Here is a 27124-nt window from a genome sequence, read left to right on the forward strand (position 1 = left end):
TAAACTTGTGTTAAGTAATAAATACATTTGACAATATAAACACACATAGGGGATGAATCGATAAATGTAAAAGACTGTAAATGCTTTGGTTAATCATTTTTAATTGAACCAATTATATACAAATGCATTTCCTTTGTTTAGTTGCTAGTCTAAGCCTGTGTACTGTATGCAGAAAAAGACTAAACAATTGCTATGCCTGGAACAAAATAAATGCTGACAAATAATGGAAAGCAAGAGAACAGTACCCTTGTGGCCTATTGCATTGAAGTAAATTTCATTTAGTTATTGCAGATGGCATTTGTGCAGAGGAGAGCGGGGAGAGGACAGTTTTTATTCTTTGCCTATTACAATTTTGCTCAGATTAGTTTGGCTCGGAGAGAGGAAGGTTCCAAAGTGACAGCAACATGTACAAAACTAGTTACTTGCGAGAAATTCGCAAAGAGAAATATGAAAGGTCTGATGGCTTTGATGAACAAAGTGTTGTAGATATTAGAAACCTTGGCTTATCGCAGGCACAAGGACTGGAAAACTTGCAGGAGCTAAATGAGAGGTTTGCCAATTACATAAATCGGGCTAGAGTACTAGAACAAAGAAATGCCATCTTTAGGAAGCAGTTGGAGACCTTCCAAAGAATGGATGAGATTTCCGGCCTGGAAGAAGCTTTTGCAGAACAAATTGAGCTGAATCGGCAGAGAATCCGTGAGTTATCTTCCGATCAGTCCAAACTTGAGAGAGAGTACAAAGATGCCCAGAGAATGGTTGACGAATACAAGAACAAGTGAGTAATGTGAACCTTTTCTATTACAGTAAGCAGAAACAATACATTAGAACTGAATAACAATCTTTGAACTGCTAAGAAAGATAGTGTGGAGATAATACCATAAGTATTGCATCTTTTGAACATCTTCCAAAAATGAAAAATATTTTAAAAATTGTAAAATGCTTAGAAATACCCAAAGCAACTGAGACCATTTTTCATCACAGAAAAAGTTAAAAAAGTTTTATAAATGTGTCATAAAACAAGGTAGTTAAACTTAAACTGACAATAATAACAGAATGCACATTTTAACACTATTTCATACATCGACTGCATTGAGTGATTTATGATAAAGGACATTTAAAAGTTGTTTGCTAAAAGTATAGTTATTCATTTCCTTTTTTATTTTGTTTGGATATGTTTTGGCTTCTTAGGGATTGTATATATAGATTAACTAAATGTCAAATTAATATACTTATTATAGTTATACACTCACTTTTAGCAATACTAACATGCCTATACCTGTTTCATGTTATTTTACTTGTATGTTAGGCAGGTCTAATATAATTTATATATACATTTATATGCACCTAGACATCCGTATATAATTGGTTAGTACTGCTGCCTTTTTTTAATATATATATATAATATTTATTAAGAAATAATTTCTAATTAAACTACCAGGCAAGGAGGAGTTGCTAAATAAATTAGTATATTTATGGATATAGTTATGAGTTAATACAAGTTTTGTTTTCCTGTTTTAGCTCCTTTTGAAAATAAATACATGAAAAACAAATAAAAGTATGGCTACTACAATATGCTATCAAAGCAAAAAACACAGTCTAAAATGCATAAAAAAGATATTCTGTTCAGATAAAAAAACAGTAATTGATATAATTCTGTACAGATCCTGAGTAAATTCTTATTGAAATTCTGTTATTGTAATGTACTTCATAATATACTGTATATGTGCATTTAGAATTTGAAAAATAAATACATACAACACTAGGGGTATCCAATAAACACCAAACAGGTGTTTCAGAAATAATTAGGCATAAAATTGAACTATAAATGTCTTTGGTTATTCTGGTAAACAAAATATGGGGTGTCAACCCTGTAAATACCATGACAACCAATGCAAAATAAATATTTTTTTTATAATTATTTAAATTACATTAGAAAATAATTATATTCAGCAGTGTGACTTTTAACTATTTGAGTAATTATATATTGTTACACTTTTTAGAAGACAATTTTTTTTTTAAAACTGCTAACTTACCAAAATGCCTGGAAATTAAAGTTTATTTTTTGTTTTTATCTAAAGAGTAAGATTTAATTCCTGCTTATTCATCTATCTTAATGAATGCTTGATAGATTTTCTGATACTCATAAGAAACCATTAAAATAAAAAAGAAAAAAAAATTCTATTTTTAAGTCTTTAGCAAAAACATTTATCATATATTTCTATATTAGTATTAGTTTTGTACTTTAACTAAAAAGGTAGTGGGATTTATTATCAATCTAACATATTGATGATGATGATAATAATAATAATAATAATAATAATAATAATGTATTAAGGAATTGAGCTCCAGTAGATTTCTGTAACCCTCAGGGCTAGATTTACTAAGCTGCGGGTTTGAAAAAGCAGGGATGTTGCCTATAGAAACCAATCAGATTCTAGCTTTCATTTATTTAGTACCTTCTACAAAATGTTAGCTAGAATCTGATTGGTTGCTATAGGCAACATCCCCACTTTTTCAAACCCGCAGCTTAGTAAATCTAGCCCTTAGTGTGTAATGTCTATGTCTTTGTATTGTTCTCACTAATCTGAGCACAAAAAAATAATAACACTTGAACCCATTTATTTAAAAATACATACAGCATATACTGTATTTGCCTATGTTTCTTGACAAGCAAATTGAGGTACATCAAAGTGAGGGATGATTACTTCAAAAGTTATTGCTTGCTAAAGTAATGCAAAATTTCTCTGTTATTTGGCCACAAAATGGGACTGCCCAATAATTGTCACATGCCTCCATTCTCTGCTGTTTCCACAGAAGTGGATATACTCCAGTCATCAGGGACATGGAAATTCCACTAAATCTTCTAACTATATTTCATACCACTAACAGATACCAGGTTAAAAGGTTTACTCAATGTGCAGCACTGTGCCTGAGCTACTGGTTATTTTAACTATTGTGTGGTAGTATAAATTCTAGCTTTGCTATTCCATTTTTGATTGCTTTGTCTTTTGACCATCCTTCTCTGCTTGTGACTCTGATCTTCAGCTCTTTTTTTTGATACTGATCCTTTACTGCCATACATGACCTTTAATATTGATTCTCAATTTCTAGTCCTTTTTACATTTGCCTATGCCTCGTGGGGCAAACTTTGGGCCAAGGCCTTGATGAGGTCCTTGAAGAAGACCAGACAATCATTTAAACCGAGCCAACTGCTAGGGGCCCAGTGTGTTCAGTTCCACAGTATTTGATACCTCCTGCAGTGCATGATAGTTTGCTCCAGCTATGGACCTTGCTGGCATTCTGTTGCCTACTTTGGCTATTGACTTTTTCAAGTGGAGAAGCAGGAAGCTAATCAAGAACACACTATCTAGTCAAGGTCTATCTGCACACTTTGATTTGCTTCAAGTGTCTATTGCTTATGGCATCACAATTTGATCTGCTAATTCTGTTCCTGCATCTGCCATAACTGTCTCTGAACAAGGCATGCCCATTCCCTCGCCACCTCATATCATTTGGAATACTGAAATATCATCTGCCAAATCAGATTATATAATTTATCTTCTTTTCAGAGAAGCTTTAGTCAAGGCCTCACTCTTTGGGGAAGGGAATGGTCTTATTATACATAACTCTATTGTTATAGGCATTTCAACATTTTGCAAAGTTTGTGATGGCTTGTTCAGGTTTCTTATGCTAATATGCAAGTTCTATGAACTTGGTTGGAATGATTAAGCTCTAGTCACATTCTGGCAAGGACTTTGTGACAATATGTAGGATGAATTTGTAGGACTCTATATTTTAATGCCTAGAAAGCTCAAGAGAGGCCATCATGTGCAGCATCAACAGCATTCCAAACAAATGAAATATATTTTATCATGTCATTCGGTTCCAGATCTTTCATGAATTTGTGGGCTTCTGGGAATTTTATTGAACAAACCCCTCTACATTAGAACCAATGATGACAGTGTGATTTAAGGGAGCAATATATTTCAAAACTGCTCCTCTCAATTTACAAGTTGGGGTTCTTAATAAGGAACCTTTATGCTTTGTCTAAATCTTTAAATCCAGTTCTTCTAGGGTTGCCATGGTTCCCACAATAACTCCCAGCTATTGATAGGTAAGGACAATAAAGTCTTTTCTTGGGCCACTTTATGTTTTGATGTCAGGTCTGTAACCCTCTCCTTCATAATGCTCACAATTTGCAGATGTCAACTGTAAATGCAAGAAATAAACCTTACCAAATCACTTTCCATTACTTTGTGTAATCAATGTAATAACGGTAGCACTACTTCTAGAGTTTGTGTGTATCCTCTTTCTGTAGCCGACAATCAAGAAAAGAACTTGAAAAGGGGATTCATTTCTAAATACACTTTACCTGCTGTAGCTGGGAAAAACTGAGGTTTGCAATCTGTAGGTGAACATCTACTTATTTAGACTCCACATAAGTAACTACTAGAAGCTTAGAGGGTCCACTCCCACAGTCTGTGACAAGTACATAACAATTTTTGTAACACTACATAGCCATGCCCAATAACATAATTTTGGAGGGAGCCTAGTAATACAGTCTGGTCCGTCCCCCCCCCTCTTCCACACTCAGACACGACCTAGTGCAGTGATTCCCTATTTCGGTACTTATGTGCCTCCAAATTTCCAAGGACGTGACTCCAAGGACGTACCATAAAAACGCAAATAGTGTCATCAATCCATGGTCACCTTAGTGAACAATGAACACTGTATTTCTGCCTTATTTCCATAGTTTATTTTGCCCCTTACTGTTTTCTTGTGATTCACAGATACAGAAGTGAATGTGAGTATCAGCTAGTTCTCAAAGAAAATCTTGAACGACTAAACAAGGTAAGATGATGATACATGAGCTTTTGTGTGGTTCATAAAAATGGCAATTGAACTAAAATGACAAAACTGGTGTAAGGCTGAAACAAAGCATGTTCTCCCATGTTGCTCCACTTTGTTTGCATATGTCTTGTTTAACCAGAATTGGAATCTCAACTAGTTATTGTCTCACATATAATCAAATTCTATAATAAAAAGCATGTGTGCTAGTTAAAAAAAACAGACCTACACACTGTATGTGATTCATCACATCGAAATTTGTTTGAAAATGTTTCATTACTTACCAACTTTCACTGCCTGGTCTTGAGATGGCGGTAGGACTGGTTTCTCAAACAAAAGGTTGTTCTGAAGTATCTAGGTGTACAGCCTACATATGTGTGTTCGAAAGAGAAAGAGAACGTAAGCAAACACATGTATTACTACCTTACAAAAACAGTACATTAGATGTGGGCTAATGTTGCTTATTGTTAATTATGAGGATATTATAAGTCACTGAGGATTTCAATAAGCGTGTTAAGGTGGTTCAGTACTTTTATACAGGCAACTGATCTTCAAGGTTACTCATAATATTACTAATAATTTACATAAAGTTCAGTGTTAATACCTTTTATCCTTACACCAATACCTTTTGTGTTATACTCCATAACCATACTTAACTAAAATAACCACAAGGACACAAGATATAATTTTGGCAAAAAGGTCGCAGTTTATTTAATATAACATATTTCTTAAACTCTGATGGCGGCAAGAGCAAGGCAGTCAGCTAACAACCAATCTTGAAACCAACACAGCGTAAGGTAAATCTCAAATACCACTGTCCCAAGACTTTACGAAACGCAGGTCTTTAACATTGGCCGGTACTAAACTTGGCGTCAATGCGACTGCCCCCTTCTGGACTCACATTGACGCGCCTGCCCAATGGCACGCCAAGGGACCCTACACTAAAGAGGACCAAGAGTCGGGTTACTGCAATAGGGGTAGTGACGTGCGGCCGATTCAAAGGTAGCACCTTCGATTAGTGACTGACTGCACTGCTCTCCTACTCACTGCTGAGACCCTTTAAAGGGTCCCCAGCCCACCACAGAGCACTAACTAAAGACCATAACTGCCTATAAAGATGACAAATGAACAACTCCAACCCCTTATTTGTTAAATGAACTCCATGAGGGTGGAAAAAATGAGTGTGCCTTACCGTAATCCATGGGTGAGCTAAACCTCCCAAAGCGATTACTACTTTCTCTGTAGCTTTATTGTTTTTTTGATGATTGACTGCATAATGGGAGCAGAAATGGGGGCTCTCCAGTAAAGACGGGGTGTGACCAACACATTTTGATGGTGGGCCACCTAGCATGCATTGCTCTCAAATCCTCTCTCATATCTAAATCATATCTAAAATTAGATCCAAGGATTTGAATCAACCTAGATCATTTCCTCCAGCATGCACTAAAAATATATCTGGGGGGCCAAATTTAAGTATCTCATCCTCCATTAGGGGCATGAGTGAATGCCATAGAAGTCCTCTTCTTCCAACCCATTTTATTGTTACCAGGTCAGTAAATAAGGACCAGTTATAGGCAAGATTATGTTTCTCCACCCAAAAAAACATATGAGTGGTCCATGACCCATATGTTAATCCTCCGATTCAGAGTACCTAAGACCAAAGAATATGACTCCTTAGGGCACTTACATAACTATGCTCATTTGAGCGAATGTATATCAGTGGATTCGATAATGGGATCTGACCTCTGCACACAACAGCAGGCCATAATAACTATATCAATTCAATATTGGAAGCATAAATACCAAGCAGGTCCAGGTGCCACCATGGGACCGCTTTACCCTTCAAGATTGATGCGTGTGAGAGATTACATCCCACCAAGCGTAATCCTTACATCTAGGACCGCTTTACCAAAAACCAAGCGTATCCAAATATGTGAACGCTTTAACACTTACTTTTCCTAATTATTTTGATTATAACCAGCTGTACAAGCTGTTATAAAATTATGTTAATGATTGTGACAGATAGGAAAGGGGGAGGGGGGTTGAGCAGTAACCCATATGAAGGGCAAAAAACCCACAAACCCGGAGGTCAATAGCCAATAGCCAATGCAGGGAGAAACGGGAAAAATCCCTTCATTACCTCGCTAAAAGCGACAAGCAGCATAGCCCTGGGTTACTGAAGTGGCGAGACAATAGCCTTCAACACTATGGTTGTGAATGTAAATATAACTTATAGGCTTCTGGCTTCCATCGGCCAATAGCCTGTATGTCAGAAGGGGACGCGCCTTTCTCGCCCGTAGCTATAGCCGCCCCAATTCTAAAGGAATGGGTGCCATAAAGAGACGGATCCAAGTGAATATAAACTAAGAAACGTTTAACCAAAGCATTGGATTGAAATTTTAAAAGGGGGAACCATCAGTGTGTAACAGCCACATCTCTCCCTCTTTTGGGCGAGCCAATAAAAATTTTGAGCACAATACCACCGGGCATATGCCTGGGTCATTTTGTGCTGATAAATTGAACCAATGACATTTATTAAATTGGTCAGTTTTTGAGGGGGGTAACTTACAAGCAACATAAGAGTCTGTAATATGTGTGTATATTGCTATTAAGGCATTGCCTATGTAAGTGCTAGATAGCGCTACAAGCTCGCTTATCCTGAATGCACCATGGAAAGCCAGATAAAAGGCATTGCTGAACATACTTCATATGGATCGGCTGCAACCACCGAAAGCTCTCTCACCAATTATTTTAGGACTGCAACAGAAATGGGGTGCCTTGTATCAGCTTCAAAAGGGCATTCTCTCGCCCAGCCCCTCAAAGCTTTAGTGATCATGAAGCCCTTGGTGGGATATGAAACACTAAGCAAACTCGCTATAAAATACATACCGGACAGGGTAGCTGCCATAATGGATTTTGAAGCACCTACTCCACATGAAGTCTAAAATGAGGTCGGTCTGACCTGGAGAAGGACCTCTTGACTACGAATTCAGGAACAATTGCCATTGCTGCTAGTAGATGATGCCAAGAAAGATTCCGCCAGGCACATTATACCGACTCGACCCTCTGCCAAGCGGAAAGGGGACAGGGCATTGCAATTACCTGAGCATTGGGTGCCAAGGACCGGAAGCGACGCCATTGAAAATGGGATATGGAGTTAACCACGTGATTCTCTATGCCTGGAACATGCCTGGTCCGAAACAATAAATCAAACTCCAAGGAAAGCTTAATCAATCTGCGCAACAGGTTAACCGCAGGCAACGAGGATGAGGTTTGCTGGTTAATGGCCTGAACCACCCCGAGATTGTTGTACCAGAACACTACGTTCCGACCCGACAGACGCCTGGACCATAACTCCAGGGACAACACTATAGAAAAAATTCTAGTACCAATAGTTTCTTTACTAACCTGTTTTACAGCCACTCCTTAGGCCATGGAGCGACGTACCCTTCACCTTGGAAAAAAGTTCCGAAGCCGTGAGCTCCAGAAGCATCCGTGTGAACTTCTAAATCCAAATTAGACACTGAGCGATTGTTACGAATCATGCTTGATACTGGCCTCATTAGTCAGAGCTAAGACTCAGCACATGACCTGGTGCTGAGTCCTAACTAGGGTTCAGAATAAGGAGGCAAGACACGGATGTTGCTTCTTCAATACTTCAATGAGTAGATAATAAACATATATATAAATATGCACAGATGACACAAATTAAGTATAATCTGTGGATGTATAATATAGATATCACATATAATGGAGAAGCATAAATACTTATAGATGTCACAACTAATACGTGGAAGTATTAGTAACGTACATAATACAGAAATAATGAGAATGTTTAGATTAATGGAAGGAGCGACAAGTGCTGCAAATCACAGGGAGAACATATAGCAATGCAAGCATCAATATCCGAGAAGGCATAGTACTGGAACTGAGGCAGAGAGGAATCCAGAGCGGAACACCACATACAGCAATGCAGGGAGACACGATATGTCACAGTGCAAAGATGGAGAATCCGGCAAGGTTAAGCACACAGGAGGGTTGGTAATTAGCTATGGCGGAGCGTAGCCATGATTGTAGCAGAGGCAGTGATACAATGCAGGTGTCAATTAGCCGCAGCAGAGCGTGGCAAGGTGATATACACAACAGCAGTCTTGTTCACAGCACAGATGATATCAGCTACAATAACCACAGCAAAGATGAGAATAGTCAGCGCTCTGCGCAGCACAGAGAAAGTAGCAATAACCAATGTCCAGGATACCACAGGGATCAGTAATTAGTAGATGACACTACACAGAGATGGAAGGTAAAGTCTATACACCGCAGAGTCCGGGAATTAGCAGTGTAAGAGAACCAGCCTGTTTGGTATGACAAAGGTTCTTATAGAGCAGGGTTGAAGGTAATGAGAGTCTGTGTATAACAGTAAAGGCACACATGAGAGTAAACAGAGTCTTGTAATATACACATAAAGATACTTGCAGCAAGGAAGTCCCAGGAGAATAGCTCCAGCACTTGGTTAAAGAAATGAAATTCTTTCACAAGGAAGACACAGGGTCAGGATACACAAGGGTCCATGGAGTCAGGGTAGCAAACAAGTTGCACTGACAGTGAGCAGGTGTCAGTGCTGAGTTTAAGCAGAGCAGGTTTGAATGGCCCGCCCTGATGGCGAGTCATGTGATCACCAGGAGAACAGAGCAGACAGGGAAAGTAGCAAACCTGGACAGGGTTGTTACAACGATCTGGCCAAATACATACGCCATTAAAATCTCGCAAAAATGTCGGCCAAATCCGAAGGTCTCCTCGGATTTTAGCCGCTAGACGAAACCGCGCATGCGGCCTCGTTAGCCAAGCTGTGGCTAATTGTAACTTCCTGCAGAAAATCCTTCCCATAGGAATGACTCTGCACGCAAAATTCAATAATCCCAGCAGAGACTGTATTCGCCACAAGGAACTAGTGTCCGAGCTAAGAACCTCTACAATAATTGATCCCAACTTATCAATCTTTTCCTTGTGTAGACGACAACATCCTACAATGGTGTCTATTTCTATACCCAAGAAAGATAAGCAAACAGCCGGACCTTAAGTTATGTTGTGGGCTATAGGAACTCCCATAACAGCAAAAAGAGATTTTGCCACAAACAAGACCTCCAAACAAACAATAGATGAGCCCAGAGTCATGAACAAAAAATCATCCAAATAATGCACTAAACCAACGTGGCCCGTTCCTGCTTGTATAAACCAATGCAGGAAGGAGCTAAAGCGCTCAATGAACGCATAAGATACCGAACAGCCCATAGGAAGGCAGCGATCAATATAATAGCCATCCTGCAGTTTAAAGCCCATAAATCTAAAATATTCTGGGTGGAGAGAGAGAAGCCTAAAGGCGGATTTTATGTCCAGCTTAGCTAAAAGCGCACCCCTTCCATATGATCTAACTAGGGCAAGTGCCTCCTCAAAAGACTGGTAAGTAACTGAGCTGTGTCTCACATCAATGACATTGTTCACTGAAAAACTCGGGGGGTGAGATAGGTGCTGAATTAAGCGATATTTACCTGCCACTTTTTTTGGTACATTTTGAAAACGGGGGAAACTCAAAAGGACCAATCATGCGTCCCAAGGCAATCTCTTTATTCACCTTGGAAGACACTACTTCAGAAAACAATGAAGCAGATTTTAAATTACGGCCATCACCGGACAGCACCAGTCCGGAAATTGGAAGCCTAAAACCGTGCTTAAATCTTTCATTAAGAAAGTTGGCATGTGAGGTATCTGGAAAGAAACCAAGCCTTTTATATAATGAAGATAACCTAATGGAGGAGGGGGCCTTGCGCAGAAACTTCTGGCATACCACGACCTCCCCAGCACCCGCTGTATTCCTGGTGCAGTCCCGTGCGGGGTGTGAAACCCGACAGATTGCGCCGATATGTCTGTATCTGCATGAATCCCCCCTACCACAGGTGGAGTAATTGAAAGCAAAGCATCTATTTCGCTTCCTACGGGGGGCGTCACGCCCCCCAGCTCCTGGAAAATTTTCGCTTTCTAATTGCGCTCCCCCCTGAGGACGCATGAGCTTCGACCAGGTTTCTACATCCCTACATTCCAGGGGAATACGTTCTAATCCATTAGCTTTTTCCCTAAAACTTTCATCATACGTTCGCCAGACATTAGGCCCGTCATTTACCACCATTTTTATTATCAGATGAAGATAACACCACACTTCAACTAGCGCCTTAGGTCTGGTTTCCAAATAACATGCTGCGAAAACGCAATATCCTGAAAACCAGTTATTAAAGGTGTGATATGCATCCTCACCTATTCCCCCTTTACTACAGGCTGCAGCTTAGTCTTTCTTTCTATTGTTTTGTTAAAGAAAACATATCCATATATATTCCCTTTTTAATCCTGTCTTTAATGCATGGTGTCACTCCTGTTAAAAGAGACGTATTATCAAAGTGTCCCCTACCGCAGGCAGCACCTTAGCGGGTTGAACTAAGTGATCTTTCAGTAAATTTAGCAGCTTGTGCAAACCTTGTTCGTCATCAGATGAATCTTCATCAGTAGACATTGGAGCGCTATGTGTGTGCGACTGTTGGGCAGGTAAAGAAATATTCTCACCAACTATGGAAACCAGCATCCCTTGTCCTTGTTGCAAGGCGTCATCCTGAGGCACAGTGTCCGTTGTGATATTTCGTTGTACGGTGTCTTGTCTGCTGGCCGCCGGTGTAGACTGCGATAATGATACACTTCCTCCAACCCCATCCATTTCTCCCCTTTGCTGTACAAGAGGATATATTAGGCAGAGGCAACACATCTGATCTACACAAACCCACTTGCCCCGAACCACTGAGTGAGGGAAGTCGCAATACCATCCAGGCTCGTATTCATGCGAAAGCCAAGAGCTGGAGGATGATCTAGTGTAATGTCTACCCAAGAGGGAGCAGGCATCTAGCTGCTACCTTGTGGCTGAAAAGGGCCTTGCATGGGTGATGAATGACCAGAATAAACCTATGACATGCGTCTGTCTGACAGGGGGTATGGAGCCATTCAATGCGGCAAGACGCTCTGTTCCACTTGGGAATGAATGGGCAGATAAGGGAGGGACCAGGATGATGGGGGCATATTTGGGGGCATATTCTGAAAGTGTGGGGTCATGTACTGTGCCTGATTGGGTAGTGGAGGTTATGGCATGTTCCCTGGCTGCATGACCGTTTGTTCACGGTAAGGTAATATGTTACCAACACCTGCATGCCTATATGAGGAGTTATCAAATGATGAATGGGGTCTGTGAAAATCCACAAAGGGAAGGTGTGAGCTATGACCCAGAAACAAATTATCTTGAGGAACAAGAAGGGGAGAGTGTGCATCCACAGCGAGGGGGTCACTTAACGCTGCAAAAGGACCACCACAGGAAAGTTGCCAGCCCCTGTATCTCTACCACCCTTTGGGCATGAGTGGTGGTAACTTTGACGGGGCATGCACTGGTTGAAACACGTGGGGGTAGTGGCTACATTGACTGGAGGGGGGGAGTTGATACTGTGTTTAATACATTAGCATTATGAGCCTGGATAGGAGAAAAAGCCTAACCCCTTGTATTGTACTTTAACTATTCATGGGTGAAGTGGCAACCATGTGCTCATTTGAATGTGCAGCCGCACTATCCCTGCCAGTATTTCCTGTCTGCAGTGCAGGGACATTCCCATAGTAACGAGTAGCTGAAGGAGATGAATTTCTGCCCATCCTCCCACCCCTCTCCCACCCCTCTGCTGCCTGCGTGCTCCAGAATTGGACGGGCGCACAGGCCTCTCTGGAGCACTTGACCTCCTATTTCTGTCCCCCCTATTAAGCCCCTGGTGTCCGGAGCCCATAGCGATCTACGGCGCTAACACAGCGTCAGAATCTGTGGCGGCGTGAGGCTCCCCTCCACCGCTCGCAGGCTCCCCCATCAGATTTAAAATGGGCGCCACGGTGACTGAAGGGGACGGGGTTTCCGCCTTAATGTGGTGGCTGAATTATCACTGCCATCCTGGAAATGAGCTGGGAAAACTACATGGCGGTGGGGACGGGACATCTTTAGACTAATTGGCGGGGAAGGTAGTAAAACAGGGAACTAATGGCCGGAAAGATAAATGTGGACTACAGGGTGAGAGAGTGGAGGGGGTGGATGGGATGGCAAGGTGAGGAATACTACACAATATCGGAGGGAGAGAAATATGAAAAGTAGGAAGGGTTAAGAAATGAGGGCAATAATAAAATTGTCCCCTGACATAATAAGTGAGAGGCTGTGGATGAGAGATCCAGAGAGTCAACTCTGAAGCGGTAAAGCACGGAAGGAGAATTTAGCTGAGATAGATCAGCACACACCGAAGAATCCTGTCAAGTGTCAGTGGAACACCAGGTCGGATACACCGAAGAGCTACCACATGTTGCAGAGTCCAATACACTGATACTTAGACAGCGAAATGGACAATAATTATAACCAGTTCGAATACACGGAGGCACAGGCAGCAGAGTAATCTGTATGAATAGACGGGTCACAGGCAGAAGAGTAGTCAATATGAATAGCGGGTTGGATCCACAGGAGCACGGTCAGTAGAGTAATCTAGAAGCAGTGGTCTAACAAGCCAGAGGTCATAAATGGAGGAACACCAGGAAGCAGCACAGGATACACAGAGAGAGAGCAAGACACCAAGCTGTAACTTGTTGCTCTGACACAGGCAGTGTGTCAGAGAGTGCAAAATATAGGGGAAAGGAATTAAAATTCTCCGCCTCACTGTCACATGACTGCAGCCGTGCTCCAGCTACCTGGAAGAACAGAGCAGCGTCTGTAATCGAGAACAGGAGCAAGGGACAGGTAAGTCTCTTACACAACCTCATCAAACACGTGGGATGAACTGGAACGGAGATTGCAAGCCAGACCTTCTCGTCCAACATCAGTGTCTGACCTCATAAATGCTCTATAGAATGAATGGGCACAAATTGCACAGAAACACTCCAACATCTTGTGGAAAACCTTCAAAGAAGAGTGGAGGCTATTATCGCTGCAAAAGGGAAACCAACTTCATATTAAAGTATATGTATTGGAATACAATGTCATTACAGTCCCTGTTGGTGTAATGGTCAAGCGTCTGAATACTTTTGTCCATATAGTGTAGTTCCTTGGAAAGGGGCCTGCTAAAGGTTAACATCTCGCAAAACTGTTCTAGTAGTTGAGGATCACATGCCATATTGCCCTTCAACGATATCCTGATGACATCACCATGTGACATCAATGGAATGCCCTTTAATAACAGGGAAACAACACAGCTCTTCCACATACTATACATAGCATTCAGTATAAACAAAAAAATATGATTGCTGGTTATACTGCTAGAATTCCAGTCTGACAGTGATGGTTGTTATTGGTACATGTCTGGGACCCCCTCAGCAACCTCATTAGTTTCACCACTGCTCTGACTTAAACTCAATTGTTTGCATAATAATGAAGAAAAAAATAGAGTCAAGCAACTAGTCAGATAATGAAGATGGTCCACTGATTTCAGTAAGGTTTTGACATCATGTGACCTTACTTATATGCTGTTAGACAAATAAGACATATAAGACTTTCATTTTTATTAAAATGTTATTGTTTTTATTAGAAACAACAGATTATGCTTCCGCTTTTATTGTACAGCAGCATTACAGTACAATGTAGACTACGAAGGCGAGGAAACTGAAGAAGTAAAACAGTATCACAGTCATTCTCTAACACAAAACAGCTGCATGTGCCACATGTTCTTACAATGGCTTTTATCCATGACCTGTATCACATTTCACTTTGGCATCTTACTCCTGTGCTTTCCTTGTGTTCTGGATTTTATAGTTAATTGTACCAATGAGACCAGGGCTTGGATCGTTTTTATCTGCTCACTTATGTTTCAAAGCTGTACAAGTCCTATCAAGATATCCGCAGCAAATAAATCAATACAAATTCCATTAAAGGCAACAAATTAGAAGCTACAAAGGAAAATCAAAGAGAAAAATGTTAACTTAATTGTGTTTTATTCCTTTTTAGCAATGTGATAGTTTTGATGTTACTTGGCATTACAACATATGGGTAATCCTACAACTTCTCACTTGGCTTGGTACTGGCCAGATTTCTGATTACAGTAATGAAATATGCCTTCAACTTAATTAATATTAAAAGGACAGCACTGCAAAACCTGTTAAGCTCTCAAAAAAGACTGCAGGGGCAGACTGACTGCTGGCGTCAACCATGTAGTTTTTATATATTTTACTAACACTCATTGGTATAATATTATTTTGCCTGTGGGTCCTTTTTTTGCTTTTTTTTCATTTTCTACATACATAGACATGTTTAATGTGTTGAAACATGAAGACGACTGAGCATGCTCTCATATATAATGGAGCAGTCGAGCCTCTATTGCACTGATGAATTCAGTATGCATCTAAGAAAGAACTCCCATAAAACCAATCCCTAAAAGGTTTTGGTTTTTATCTCACTGTCTACTACTTGTCACCTTGGATGAGTACCTTTGTCTACATGTCTTGTTTACAGCTTATATTACATGTCTGATTTACATTATTTTTAAATTGATGAGGCTGTTTGCACCCCTATGAAGGATAAGTGTGCATTGACCACTGTAAAATGTACAGTTCTGATTGTTAGTTGACAGATGCAAATCTTGGGACTGGCACTTAGGGATTTGTCTCAGGCATCAGAGTTAAAGTAGAGTAAAAAGATTATAGGAAAGCGATTTGAAAAATGCAAAAACTAAATTTTTGTGCTCATAACAGTTGAATTAGTGGATTCTCACTTAACAATAGATCTCGCACAGACGCTGTTTAAAGTATTTGTTACAGTTTACAAATTATGTTTGTCTGTATAAAGAATAAGAAAGGCATTATTTCATTTGCCATGATAGGCAGCAAAACGGCTAGGAACACATCTACACACTTTCCTGCGTTCTGTTTTGCTGTAAATACTGAAAAAAATCACCTATTTTTGCAGCTTATATTACATGTCCTCAAAAGAGTGAAAAACTGTTCCCAGCACTCTTCCCACCCACCACGTTTATCCTTCTATCTTTATTACTCCCAGATGCAATTGCTAAATAATCATGAATATGCAATGTTTTTCAGCACATACCTCCATGACAGAGGCAATGGATTGTTAGTTTTGTTAAAAGAAAAATGTGCCTAGATGTAGTTATAACTGAGGGATGAATTAAAACCAAAGGAAACTAAAAGCTGAGGTGTGTGTTCGCAACTTATTTGTCCCTCTCTAAAGGGTTAAAGTGAGCAGGAAAAGTGAGCCTTTGGTACGTCCATTGTTCTGTCACTAGGGGAGGTCACTTAGGCCAAATTATAAATTAGCCGTCTGATGGTGTTCTGCCTCTAGTCTGCAGGACAGTTTGCAGAGATAAGTGCTGTGCCTCCTCTCTCCCTCCTGCCTGTATTGAGATTGTTTTTTGGCTCTCTGTTTCCCCTCTGCCCTCTTTTTCTGTGTTATCCTGTTTTGTCACCTCTGTCTTTCCCTGCCTCTTTAGCCAATGCTAGTGTTTGGGGGCCTAATGCAGCCCCCTTGGCTCCTTCCACCCCGCTTCTTGCTGCTGAGAGTCAGCATAGGTGGTCCAAGAAACAGGCCAAAGGACCCAAATCTGCCCCTTCTGAACCTCCTGCCCCCCATAGTCTCCAGAGGGGCTGTGTGGTGAGGTCACACCTTGGGGGTGGGTGGTTGGGGGCATAGTGTCATCATCCCTGCTCCCTCTGATATAATTGTTCTCCAGGTCTCTATGGCCGGAGGTGGACCTGGCATTGGGTCCATGGTGCCGCCAATTTCTATGATAAAATCTCTCAAGGCGGTAGGAGCAAGAGTTTTCGCTCAATAAAGTGGATTCCCTGGATCATTTGGCCTCGGTAGATGACTCAACCGCTACCCCATCAAGGCGGACGCTGAATTTTTGCATTCAGGTTTTGTTTCTGTTTTTTGCCTACCGATTATGGGGACCAATGAGGACATCATCAGTTAATCAGTTGAAATTGCTGCTTCCTGAGGTGCTTGCAGAGAAGGTTAGCAAGGAGGGCTCATTGGAGCGTAGGTGTGGCGCAAGTGCAGATCCGCCTTTTAGGTATTTTGTCATCCCCCATATGAGGGTAGTTCCTAAGATGGCCGCAGAGAAGTTCCAGTTGATCCAGCACATGTCAAAGCAGCAGCATGCGCAGTTAACAATGCAAGTCCTGAACGGTTCTGTAATCAATTGTTCGAGTCTGCCTTGGAGATAGTTAATGGTTTTGAAAGGGGAGCCTTGAGGGAGAAGGTGGAGATTGAATCACTTTTCATCTCCTTTCGATGCACCCCATTAACATTCATGGGTTCAAGTTGGCCGATGGGTTCTATGTGTATATATCACATTTCAATGGTCAGAGAATGCTTTTATGGGTTTACTTAATTTGGCACCACCTACTGGGAGGCGTGTAGTCTAACAACACGAAAGGGCTTAATTATTTTGTGCCGCAGGTCGTGGTTCTCCAAGTTGGTGAAACCCAGAAAACCAGTTGGAGAAACAACAGAGGAGAGGATATAAACTGGTAGTGGTGTGCTGCAGGGGGAGAGAGTCCCCAAAAGGAGTACAGTATGTGAGCAAGAGGTGAACTCTAGAAGGCGTAACAATCTGCAGCAGAAAGTAGATATCCAGAGATGCTGGCTGTAGGGAGACTGGATCAGAATATAGCAACTGGTCCAACTGGTTGCAGCCGGACTCACAATAGCGCTGGTAATGGCTGGAGACCCAGTAACAGGAGAAACAGGGTGCAATAGTCTGCAGGTGGTAGATGCTGAGGTACAGAGATGCTGGGCACAGGGAAGCTGGATCGGAGTATAGCAACTGGTAGCGACAGGATACACAAGAGTACTGGAAATGCCTGGAGGCACAGTGACAAGAGTAACAAGGTGCAATAGTCTGCGGCTGGTAGATGCTGAGGTCCAGAGATGCTGTCAGCAGGGAAGTTGGATCAGAGTATAGCAACTGGTAGCAGCAGGATACACGGTAGTCCTGGATATGCCTGAAGGCACAGGGAGCCAGAAAAAACTGTTCAGGGTGAGAAAAAGAAAAGAACTAGCAACTGAATAAATGAAATAAAAAAGGTTGCTTTAAATACTGTGACCACTGGGGGGGCGTCTGTCAATGAAAGTAAATAAAAAACTTTAAAAAAATGTGTCTGCGCATGCAGATGTCACAGACCTGGGACCGCAGCGCTGCACAAAGGAGAACATCGGAGGGCAAATCTAATCAGGTAAGCCTGGACCCGACCACAAGCCTGGACCACGTCGGGCCAGGCGTGTGATAGAATAGGTGCCTCTCCATGTGATGTAATTTCCAGCTCATTGTTTGAATGCTTCAGTTCCTTCCTGCATTGTGTGTTGAAGAGGTATGATATAGCCCATTACTTGGTGGTAGGGAAGGGTCAGTATGCGACCGGATCGGACACCTTTTTTGTGTTACTGCGTTGTTTTATTCTCTGGTGGTTCGCGTTGTCCATGATCAGCTGGAGGGTCACACTACTCGTCTGTCTAATTTGGGTATTGAGATTAACATGGTTTTAGGCCTCTGTCAACAGTCTATTGATAAGGTCGGTAAACTGCACTCAATGATCGGAGATGTCCAGAGGTCTCCAAAGGTTGTGTTGAAGTTTGAAGTAGGTGCAATCTATTTGGGCCTGTTCAATCTTGCCTGTCAGGTGATCCCTATAGATAGGATATTTTGTTGTAAGTTCAAACTGGCGACTGCGAGTTCAAGTCTTTCCAGGATTTCAATGGGGTGTGCTTATGACCTAAGCCTCTTGTGCTCAGTAGAGAGTTGCAGCTGTTCACTGATGCAGTGGGGCAGTTGGGTTTGGTGCGTATTTTGCCTGTGATTGGTGTGCTGCACCTGGGCCTGGCGAATAAGTTTGTTTCGGTTAGACCACTTACTTAGTCCTGCTGGAACTGTTCCCTATTGTGGCTGTGGTTGAATTGTGGGTGCCGAGTTTTCAAGGCAAACCAATCGGCATGAGTGCAGGCCATAAATAAGCAGAGTGCGTCTTCCCCTCCAGTTATTAGTTTACTGCTTAGTCTGCTTTTGCGTTGCCTGCATTTTGATATTAATGAACAGGCTAGGCATGTACCAGATGTTGATAACAGGCTAGCTGGTGCTTCGTTACGAGGGTCTTGGGATAAGTTTAATGCATTGGTGCCAAACACGCTCCTCATTGGTTCTCTATGTCATACTTATGTCTAGCAGGTTGTCAAGCTGGCATAGAAGGTTTGGTGAAGCTGTCGCTTGCTCCTCCCACCCTGAGTAAATATTGGTCAGCCTGGTGGGAGTGGGTTGAGTTTCGGGTTGCTGGAGCCTATAAAGGCAGAGGTTTGCACCAATTCATGCTTTCTTTCATTTGGACTATCTACAAGAGTGGGAAGTCCAAGGCGGCAATACCCACCAGCTTGGAGTTTATCTATTTCTTTGCTAAGAAGGAGTTCCTCTGCAGATTTTAGAGATCCTCTGCAGGTGCCTTGGGTGCAGACACCTGCTTAGGGCATGTTTTTTATTAGCACTCCTAGTGGATCAGTTTTGGTTTGGATTCCACTATACTTCGACTTGCTGCCTGTGCTCGGTTTTCTCCTGATGCAGGACTTTTGTTGGTGCTTTGGGTGCCAACACCAGATGGTTTGGGATTTGTGTTTTGCTGGAAAATATATAGCAATGGATGGCCTATACGGACATTAGTTTTATTTATGTAATGGCTGAACCCGCCTCCCTTCAAAGTGTCAGCTTTAGTATCGGTACAGACATCACCCTTGGGGTGTGTCACGAATCGGGGTCTTAGTCCTGTTTACACCACTCAGCGGTACCATATCACCATATATCTCCCTCCTTGTCGAATGCAGCATTCTATCCTGGGACAAGCGTGACTTCTGTCTGCAGTACTGGAACTGCCATCTTGTGTAAGACATTTGCTTAACATCCTGCTGAGTCTGAACATCTGATCTCATCCACCAATCTGCAGTCTATAAGAGTCTCCTCCTACACTCAGCAAATTTCCAGTGCAACACCTTCCTATTTCCAGATTCCCACAGTTGCTGCTTCATCCTGTCTACTGTATACAGGTCTCAACCATCATCCTTTGTGTGAAATTAGCTTCACCCTGTTTGTTGTTCTATGGATTTCTGCCATTAACTATCTGAGTGAGTTCAGCTTCATCGTGTATACTGTTATATGGACTTTTACCATTAACCCTCTGAGTGAGTTCAGATTCATGGTGTATGCTGTTATATGAACTGCAAACCATTAACCCTTTGGGGGGTATTCAATTGTTAGCGTTAACGCAAAAAAACGAGCGCTCAAAAAATATTGCGCGTGAAAAGCGTTAATACGGTAGTTTACTCGCGGAATTTCAGCTCGCCTCTCCGCAAGTAATTACCGTATTAATGCTAAGATTTTTTGAGCGCTTGTTGAAAGCGTTAACGCTAACAATTGAATACGCCCCTTTGTGTGAATTCAGCTTCATTCTGCCTGCTGAAATAAAGACTTTGGTTATTTAGTTCTTGTGTGGATTCCCCTTCATTCTATCAGCTTCTGTACAGATTCCAACAGTTATCTTCTGTGTGGATCCTCCTCTCATCGATCTATTCCTGTCTCTCCTACTGGCTATCTTGGGTAGTAGGTTGTTGTTCTGAGTCATCCACCTTCTGGAGCAATTTCTGTGTCTCAGGGTACCGACTTCCAGTTCCAGGCCTAAACCAGGTTCTGAGTTGTCCAGGGGCAGTTCCAGGCTTTGTCTGTTCAGGAGGTTGCCACCCCTGCATATCCTCTGCCTGAGTTCTGAGTCGTTCCAGTCCAGTTGTGGAACTATATTTGCCTGAATCTCTGAGTTCTTGGAGGTACTGAGTCTCTGGTCATGGGTTCAGGTCCCCCCTGTTCCTTCGTCTAGGTTCCAGTCCATCAGCTCCAGATTCCAGGCATTTATTTCAGTTCGGAGTTCAGTCCAGTATTCCTCTTCCTGACTTCCAGTATATGGGATTAGAGCAAGCTCTATGAGCATGGCATTCATCCCAGTTTCCACTACACTCCTGCCACAGCTATCCAGAGGGGTCCCAAGACGGATCCCAGAACCCCTATTGCCGTGACAGGGTGGGCTTGCTGGTTGCATTCTGTCAGCCCAGATGGGACGCGGGTTCTCGGATGCTTAGGATAAAGGATACCCAAATTTTAGGATGAAATGGTTCCACATATATTGATATCAAGAGGTTATATGTTATATGTCACTGTGATATTAGGCTCATTGGTCCCCACTGAACTGCTTATCGTTTTCTCACTATACAATGTTTTATTTTTTTAGACTCCTTTATGTGCCAATTACTGTGTGGTGTCATTTATTATTAGTAGAGTGGTAAGAAAGGAGGTAAATAGGTGGGACGGTTTATATGTGAGAACATCAAGCGCATTTTATAGCATCTGTAAGACAAGTGTTAAATAATATAAAGATAGTTATTTATTAACAGTGCTCAAAACAATGAGGAACTTATAGTAACCAATTAGCAATTATATACTGTTATTGTATCATCTTAGCAACTGTTTACAGTATTGGTCCTGTATTTTTAATTCTGATTATCTAATATTATGACTTCTCACAGATCTATCTGTAAAACATAAACTCTCGGTAAAGCATACATATTCCTTATGTTCAAATAGATATATAATATCAAATGGAAATATGTGGGTTACATAGCAACAAAATTAGTGAAGCTGAAACAAAAATCCCAAGTCCGTCAAGTTGAACCTGTTCTTTAATCTTGCTACATCCAATCATTGGGAGAAGTAACTAAGCACACTGGCTGACAGTGAGAAATGCTAAAGCCTTGAGGTCACATTCCAGCAGCAGGAAGTAAAAACAATATCATGCCTACCAAATTCTTATTTAAAGGGCTGTATAAAACTGTGTAAGCTTCATAATGCAATCAATAAATAAAAGAGGAAGGTACTACAAAACTCACAGTAAGACATCTATCAAGTTAATGTCAGAAGGAAACTAAATTCCTGCCAAACAACATAAATTGCAGTCATATAATGCACTTGAATACATCTCGGTTAATGTACTGTTTTTATTAACCATATACCAAGGCCAATATTCTACATCCTAATCAGAAAATCCTTTTGACTGCTGAGCACAGATGTATGTTCTGACTTTTAAATGTATGTTCTTTACTTTCTTTGACCCAGGGTCAATGAAAGGCCAATGTTCAGAACATCTATAGGGAACCGTTGGGTTTTGTTCCTAACATTTAGATTGCTGCACACAAAGGAGATCTTAAACATCATGTGGAGATTCAAGGGACATCATCACTGGGGTCTTCCTGTAAGAATTAGAGCATCGGTGCCTTATGAGACCCAGATAGCTATTCCCATAGTGCCCCTAGTGTTGGAGCTCTATCGTCACCTCATATGTCAATAACATATAAGCTTACATTATTGCTTGTAGCAACAAGTTGTAGCAATGAAAAAATAATTGAGACAATACAAAATAATGCTACATCTATGAGGGAGGGAAGCATTAAAAGTTAAATATAAAAGTATAAAAAGGAGGTACACTTACATGTAAATATAAACTTCATTAGGCTCATAAAATCATACCATATCTATAAAAAAAGAGCACAAACTTACCTAGTGAATTCTATACCCACTTAACGTATTTATCAAATAGGACCCCTCTCCCTCCCCCCTAGTAGTTTGTTCTTTTCCCCTCTACCAACCCAATTCAGAATGTAGACCTTCTCCCCAAGCGACCTAGTCATCTTCTTGTTCTCCTTTCCTCTTCCCTCGTCCCTCATTTCCCACCTTTGATGACCCAATCAAATTGTGTTCACCTGTTACTGATTGATTTCAAATGTGTTCTATTTTGTTTTCCAGTGTATTAAATAAAGAATATATTTAAATAAAGAGCACGCGCATGGTATCTCTATAAATGCTAGACAACACAGAATAATTTAAGACTATATTTCACTGGTTAACCTAATTGTGGGAAAGCAAATAAAAGAATGATAGCAACAGTATTATTGTACAATCATTGCTGCTAAAAAGTAACTACCTATAGCTACAAAAGGAAAAATGTATGTCAGTCTTACTTGTGATTTTCTTTTCCTGGATAAGACATAACAGCAGGCATCAAATGGGTTAGTCCCTTGTTAGAACCAACCATCTACTGTATGTAAATAATTACTTGATTTCTATTGGACTAGGTGTAGGAACCAATCAAAAATGTCATCATTTAAAATGTCTGTCCTCTTTTTGGGCACATTTCAGTAGGATTTTGCACTGGATCTGAAATTGGTGATATCAATATGTCCCAATTTGTGAACTGTGCTTGGTCAGGGATCTCACAGTTTTGATGTGTTGTGCAGGATATCAATCAATTCAATGGATAGCACAGCACATCTAAAACATGTGAAACATGCAAATAGATAGGTTTTATGTATACTTGATGTGGTTTTACCCTTTTTTTTAAGAATCCAATCAATACAATGCAGTCCTGCTGAATGCACCAAAAGTGCCCATGCATGTTTCTTCCTTTAAACTTCATTACATACAAGGGTATAGTGTAATTATTATTATTATTATCGTTTATTTGTTAGGCGCCACAAGGTTTCCGCAGCGCCGTACACGGAACAAACAGTACACTATACAGGGTAAAACAATACAGAACAATAAACACAAAGTACCAGAACTTCAGAAACTCCAGGCAGGCAAATACTGTAAAGACGGAGCGGAAGAACAGGTGTGGAGACAGGAGGGGAGAGGGATCCTGCTCATACGAGCTTACATCCTAAGGGAGGGTAAACAAAATCAGGCACAAGAGGGAGCCAGTGAAGCAAAGGGGAGAGAAGAGGAGCCAGGGGAGAAACAGAAGAGGTGAGAGGTTAAGTGGATGGTTGGTAGGCCTTAAGGAACAGGTGAGTTTTAAGTGCCCGCTTGAAGGAGCACAGATTGGGTGAGAGACGGATGGAGCGAGGGAGGTTGTTCCAGTGAAACGGGACAGTGTAATGCCTCTATATAAAGTAAAAAAGTTCATACATGCAACTTGTTTATAAGAAAATACAAAAATTGTTTAATGAAATGTGTGAGTCTTGGTAAATGAAAAAAATGCAGAGCTGTAGATGTAATTCCTTTTAAAATACATTGTACTGTATGCACAATGTACTTTCTAATAATGTTCTATAAATTAATGTCTTAGCAGTTTGATGAATCTTGTGTTATACTTGAACGTTTTATAATAATAAGTAGCCTAATTTCTGCTCTGCCAAAGTATTGTCATAGTTCCTACAATATTAAAACAAAGCTTCAGTTCTAATTTCTGCAAAAGATTTGTTCTGGATACAAAAATATTATATAAGAGCTGTTATGATGAACAGCAGCTGATGCAAGTGCGGTATAACATTTCTTAAATCCACACCAAGGCCCATTGATTCCAGCTGTGTCTAAATCCCAATGATTAGACATGGAAAAAGGTTGGCAAATAAACCTCATTTTCGTGACAGATTTTATTTATATCTTGGAAAATATATATATATTTTCAGAATTCCTTTTAAGGGTCCTGAGATATATTACTTTATGTTTTTGTCCATCAATATAGCACCAATGTTTCACTGATTGACAGTTAGACAACCCACTCTTTTATACTAATTACTATTCCCTACATACATTCAGTGGCCATTTTAATAGGTGCCACTTTCTAGTACTGGGTAGGAACCCTCTTTGCCCTCAGAACAGCCCAAATTCCTTGTGGCATGTATTGAAGAAGGTGCGGGAACCTCTCCTAGGAGATTCTGGTCCATGCTGACGTGATAGCATCAAACTGTTGCAGCTGAAATCAAAATTTGTCAGATGAGGCAACATTTTTTCATTCTTCAAATGTCATCTTCAAAGGCCTCCTGCTAGTGTAGCCCATTCACTTCAAGGTTTGATATGCTGTGCGCTCAGAGACGCTCTGCTGCATACCATTATTGTCATACATGGTTGAGTTACTGTCGCCTTAGTGACAGCTTGAACCAGTCTGGTCATTCTCCTCTCACCCACAGAACTGCCGCTCACTGGATCGGTTTTGCTTTGAGCACCATTCTCTGTAATCTCTAGAGACTGTTGTGTGTGAAAATCCCAGTAGTTTCTGAGCTACTCAACCACCCTGTCTGACACCAACAATCATTACACGGTCGGAGTCACTTAGATCACATTTCTTCCCCATTCTGCTGTTTGGTCTGAACAACAACTAAAAGACCATACCTGCATGCTTTTATGCATTGATCTTCTACCACATGACTGTCTGATTAGATATTTGCATTACCAACTAGGTGTACAGGTGTACCTAATAAACTGACCTCTGAGTACATGTCAGTTTTACAGTCATATAGTATTTACTAGTCCAATCATGGACAATAATGACACATATGCAATTTAGTATTCTCCCCAAATCTCATTGTACTTAACATGTAGCGATAAACTACATTTTCTCTTTATGTATCATTTTGTAATGGTGATCAAATTACGTCATGGAGAACCCTAATCACAGTGACAGATTCAATAAAGTGTGTAATCTTTTGTGTTTATATTTTAGGAAGCCGATGAAGCTTTGCTCAGTAATCTAGAACTTCAGATTGAATCCCAGTTCTTACAAGATGACATTAATGCAGCTAAGGATCGGTACAAGAAGGTAAATTGTACTCCATGTACGTTTTGATCTAATATACTGTATATATACATATATATATATGTATGTATTGGACGTATAATAATACATAATAATACATATATCTCCTGAAGTGGATTATCCTTAATAAAGTAAACTTAAACTCATTTTCTACCTTTACATAGGCTTTATAGTTCATTATTCTTATAGAATTAACCACATCTTACTTATCTACCATATTTACCAACGCTGGCTGAGAAATGGACAACAAAGGACTTCTGACTCTCTTATGTCCAGCAACTGTTTGGTGAACCAGGACCCTTACATATCTATCTGACATAAAGTTTACAGTACTACAAAACTTTAGTGATCTGTCATATATAGCACATCATATTGAGGCAGGTGGGCACCTTGGAGTTTCAAGGATCCAGATCAACTACATATTTGTAAGGCAAAGGAAAACAAGAACCTGGCACTGTCCCCTACTATTTCATATTGCATCTAACACATTAGTGGGTAGAGTGATAAGAATGGAGGCACAATTAATCCTATTATAATAATGGACTGTACAGTCTATAGGGGGGGGGGGTTCGTTTTTAATGGGAACTACCCTTTAAACGGGTGACATCTCATACAGTCATTGGCCAGGCAGCAATACTCACAGAGCATTCAAGATGTGGCGGAAACATTTTAGAAGCAGTAGGACTTCCAGGTGTGAGAGTTTTTCTGTTTTCCAAGACGGAAATCAAATATTAAATAAATCAACCCCATCTCCAGTTTAATCCATTATCTCATCTCTCCTGTTCTCCACAACTCCATTATCTTCCCTCTCTACCGCTTTCCTCTTCCTCAGTATAATTTGATAAGGAATGTTGCACAGTAGCTTAGTCCATAAGCAAAAGTTAAGATCCATTGTTATGAAACAATACACCTATCACTTATGTGCTATACTTATTTGCCGGTAAGTCTTAATAAACTAAACATTTGGCTGGTTTTGCATTTCTATAATGCTCAGCTGTGTTTGTTGTGCCCATTCTTGGAAATATATTATATTCTCTGTCAATTTTAAATAATGCTTATGTGACAGTTATACATAATAATTGTTACAACTGTTTACTCAACAGAATCTCATGGAAATTCAAACCTATGTTAACATTTTGCAACAAATCATCCAAACCACCCCTCCTGTAACTGCCATTACTGTAGGCATGTACGAGGTAAGAATATCTTTACTACAATTAATCTTTTATACACTGTAGCTATATTATCAATAAATTTGAGACTACGATGTAAACACTACTCAGTCTCAATGAAGGATGAGGCTGGTTTTTATCCTGCTGTCATGGATCTTTATTCCACCAACCCCAATTGTCTTATTTTGCTGAACTGTCCTGGATTCCTAAAGGGAACACACTTTGTTGGCTGGCCACACCCATTTCAGTGCAATGCTTGTATTGATTAAGGGTTTGGTCCAAATCGTCTGTTCCATTTAGGGAGATGTTTCAGGTTTCTGATAAAGTGGTTCTGCTGGGACATGTGGCATCAGCAGTGTGAAATAAATTCT

At 40.7% G+C, this 27124-nt stretch overlaps 1 protein-coding gene across 1 annotated transcript in view; it reads left to right on the forward strand.

Moving 5' to 3' along the window:
- The first annotated feature begins 404 nt into the window (after positions 1-404).
- Positions 405-27124, forward strand: part of BFSP1 (beaded filament structural protein 1) — a 43018-nt gene continuing 16298 nt past the window's right edge. Inside the window, exons 1-4 of the mRNA XM_075200734.1 lie at positions 405-778; positions 4794-4854; positions 25489-25584; positions 26685-26777. Of these exons, the coding sequence (XP_075056835.1) occupies positions 405-778; positions 4794-4854; positions 25489-25584; positions 26685-26777 (624 nt within the window). The remainder of the gene's footprint in view (positions 779-4793; positions 4855-25488; positions 25585-26684; positions 26778-27124) is intronic.

The sequence above is a fragment of the Mixophyes fleayi genome, chromosome 3 (genome assembly GCF_038048845.1).
Source record: "Mixophyes fleayi isolate aMixFle1 chromosome 3, aMixFle1.hap1, whole genome shotgun sequence".
In the NCBI taxonomy this organism is placed as follows: Eukaryota; Metazoa; Chordata; class Amphibia; order Anura; family Limnodynastidae; genus Mixophyes; species Mixophyes fleayi.